At 32.4% G+C, this 3159-nt stretch overlaps 1 protein-coding gene across 1 annotated transcript; it reads left to right on the top strand.

Moving 5' to 3' along the window:
• Window positions 1-886: 886 nt before the first annotated feature.
• Window positions 887-1526, top strand: LOC131605100 (uncharacterized). Its single transcript, XM_058877497.1, has one exon. It carries the CDS (start codon window positions 1053-1055, stop codon window positions 1299-1301), a length of 249 nt encoding a protein of 82 aa, XP_058733480.1. The 5' UTR covers window positions 887-1052; the 3' UTR covers window positions 1302-1526.
• The last annotated feature ends 1633 nt before the right edge of the window (window positions 1527-3159 follow it).

Raw genomic sequence — 3159 nt, 5'->3', positions numbered from 1 at the left:
TTTGTAGTCTTTAAATTTTTTGTCCAGACTGCATAATTTTTCTAACTCCGCTACTAGTGTTGAGTATTATCTTCCGTCAAATCAATAATGATGACTATGTTTGTTCACTTACTCATACAATTTCAAAACGACGATGATATAAAAATCATATTCTCAATATTTGATCAATATTGTAAAGAGATCAATCAAATTAAATATGTTTGTGTTGTCCGTTCAAACTCGATTTGTCATAGAACATTTGAGAAAATAGTGGTGTGTACGTGTAAGATTGAATTCAATGAAGTAAATAGTTTATCTCTTCTATAATATAGTTTTCTTAATTTATGTTTTTAATTTATATTGTTGTATAATTTTTATTCTTGTTCATGTATGTCTGAATTTAATTTAATTTAATGAAGTGTCTATTATCAATATATTTTGTTTAGTGAGTTTACCATATTCAAATTCTAGAATCTAAATATTTGAAAAGTACTTTCTAAATATTAAATTTCGAATATCATGTTTGAATCATCAATGATCTTCTACGGATTGACCGGTCCATTTTATTGGAGAAACCATTGAGGAATAGGACACATTAGTCTATAAATTTTTGGGTGCTGTTCTTTGACTTTTTTTTCTTTTCTTTCAATTTGACTATAAATTAAATAAAATATCCACATGAACCTCGAATCTTCTATTCTAGGAAAGCCACTTTGAACACATAATTTAGAGCGTAAACACGGTGGATAAATTAGTTGAGCTGGTCCAAAACTCTCATGTGCTTTCTATTAATAAAACTGGTCAAATAAACTTCTGAAATATAAAGTAATCTATTATTTTTATATATAAGTGAAAGCCATTCTTCACGTGCCAAAACTCACCTGCCATCGTAACTACTTAGCTCATGCATTTGAATATAATTGATTTTTTATTTATCAACGACTAGTATAAATACAAACAAGCCTACCATTTATATGCATTGCATTATTTGATTGGTAATCTTTCAATTTAATTCCTTATACAAAGCGATTTTATTGGTGGAACTCAGAAGAACAAAGAAAACCAGAGAAGCTATGAATAGTGGGAACGTGTACAACTCGTATGGAACATCATGGGCAGACCAGTGGGATAATGGTCCTGATCCTGTTATGGCTGGTTCTAAAAACAAGAACAGCACAACAAAATATAAGGAAAAAGTTGGGGAAGGTTTAGGTAAGACCAAAGTAGTTGCTTCCAGTGGTGTGAAGAAGATAAAAGATGGTACCTCGGTTGGTCTCAACTGGATCAAGACCAAGTATTCTAAAGCCACCAACAAACATTAGCATACATCGAATATTTGAAATATAACTTGTTTGTGTACATGTCTTTTTGGATTCATTTATTCTTGGTGTGTATTACTTTTATAACTGTAGTTTAATTTTGACATTTTTTATATTTAGGTTTGTTGTACATCCATCTTTCAGTCTAAAATATCATGTTTTGTGAACTGGTTTATCATGCTAGTATGTGATTGAACCAATACGAAAACGCCCTGTTAAGTTTTTGTGGTACATTTTTATGGTTGTCAACTTGTTGTCTTAAATTGAATTTTCATCTTAATTTTAAAATTGCTCAACATTTAATAAAAATCAACAATTACATCTCGTTGACTTGAAAAAGAGTTTTTATCTCAATTGAGAAAAATGTTTACTTCGGTCGGGAGTTTGAGGTAACATATGGTGTTAAAAACAGTGAGTCACTTTGTACTCTAGCTCATTGGCTAAGACAAAAAATTAAATAGTGTGTCATTTTTCTCTCGATTGAAATGTTATCGAGGAGAAATTTCTCACTTTTCACATCGGTTGCGGTGTGACCCGAGGGAAAATCTCTCACTTCTTCCATCGGGTGGTGTATTAATAGAGGAAAATCCCTCATTTTTTTCCTCTGTTAGAATGGTTAAGCGGAGGGATAAAGGAGTAGGGGTCACTTTTCACATCAGTTGTTGTGATGCTAATCGATGTGAAATTCCTTGTATTTTTTAAATATATAATTTTTATTTATTTTACAGATATATAATTTTGGTCATAATTTGTATTTAGTAAATCAGAACCTAATTTTCACATTTTGTACCATATATTTAATAGGTATAAGTCTAAAACAAAAACTACACATATTTATATCAAACTCAAAATGACACACATTGTGTACCCAAACAAAAATTAAACATAGTTACAAAATTATACATATCTATGTCAAGTTGGCTACTCAAACATATTCATAGCAACTTAGAAACTATACATATTCATTTTTTACAACAACACTCCATCATATCAAATGGTTCAACCAACAAGGTAACAATCAACAGACCATAAATCAACGTGTAGACTCATAAAACTCAAGAAAACAAGTTGTCCAACGTAAACAGACGTCATATACGTTTTTTTTTAGAATGGTGTTCGTTTGTTAAATACCTATAAGTTGAACGGTACTTGTAAAAAGTACTAGACGTGACAACTCCTTGAGTAGCATGGGCGTCCGAGATTTTTAGGATTATTGTGGTGTTAGAGCAAACTCACACAGAAAAGGTGAAAATCTTTGTATACTACTATTTCAGGTGAAATTGAATATCCTCCATCAACCTTACGGTTGAGGTATTTATAAGAGCCATTTAGGCCTGGATTAGAGGCTCTAAATAACAGCAATCCTAACTCTCAAGAACATGAGGAATGAGTGGTTATTCCCTTATTATTTTGGGAAACGCATAACCCATCTTTGACTGTCTCTCAAGCCGTTACTCAATATTGATGTGTCTCTCTCATGTTCTCGCAAGTAAATCACTGACCTATTCAAAGGGAAATCGTTTCAGATGAAGGGCACTCGTTACGATAAATGGGCAAACATTGGAAGAAAAAGAAAGTTAGAGCCCTGATTTAGGCAATGGGTGTTATCCATTTGCTCTAGAAGTATTATGTCGCCTCCTGCTTAGTCTTTGAAAATATAGAAATACACAATCCCTTAAGCATGAGACATTTGTAAAAGATGAAATGATTCAGTATACCACTCTACAAATTTCTAAGAGAGGACGAGACTTCAAGTTCAGTCCCTCTAGCAAGACTTCAAGTTGATTTTCCCTTGCGAGACTTTAATTTGAGTCCCATAGGTGTCGCACGCTCGCGAAAATGAACAACAAAGTCGCCACCA

The sequence above is a fragment of the Vicia villosa genome, linkage group LG1 (genome assembly GCF_029867415.1).
Source record: "Vicia villosa cultivar HV-30 ecotype Madison, WI linkage group LG1, Vvil1.0, whole genome shotgun sequence".
In the NCBI taxonomy this organism is placed as follows: domain Eukaryota; kingdom Viridiplantae; phylum Streptophyta; class Magnoliopsida; order Fabales; family Fabaceae; genus Vicia; species Vicia villosa.
This window is presented reverse-complemented; position numbering and strand designations above follow the sequence as displayed.

Excerpts from the sequence above, each read along its gene's own strand:
- LOC131605100 (XM_058877497.1), top strand. The coding sequence starts at position 1,053 with ATGAATAGTGGGAACGTGTACAACTCGTATGGAACATCATGGGCAGAC.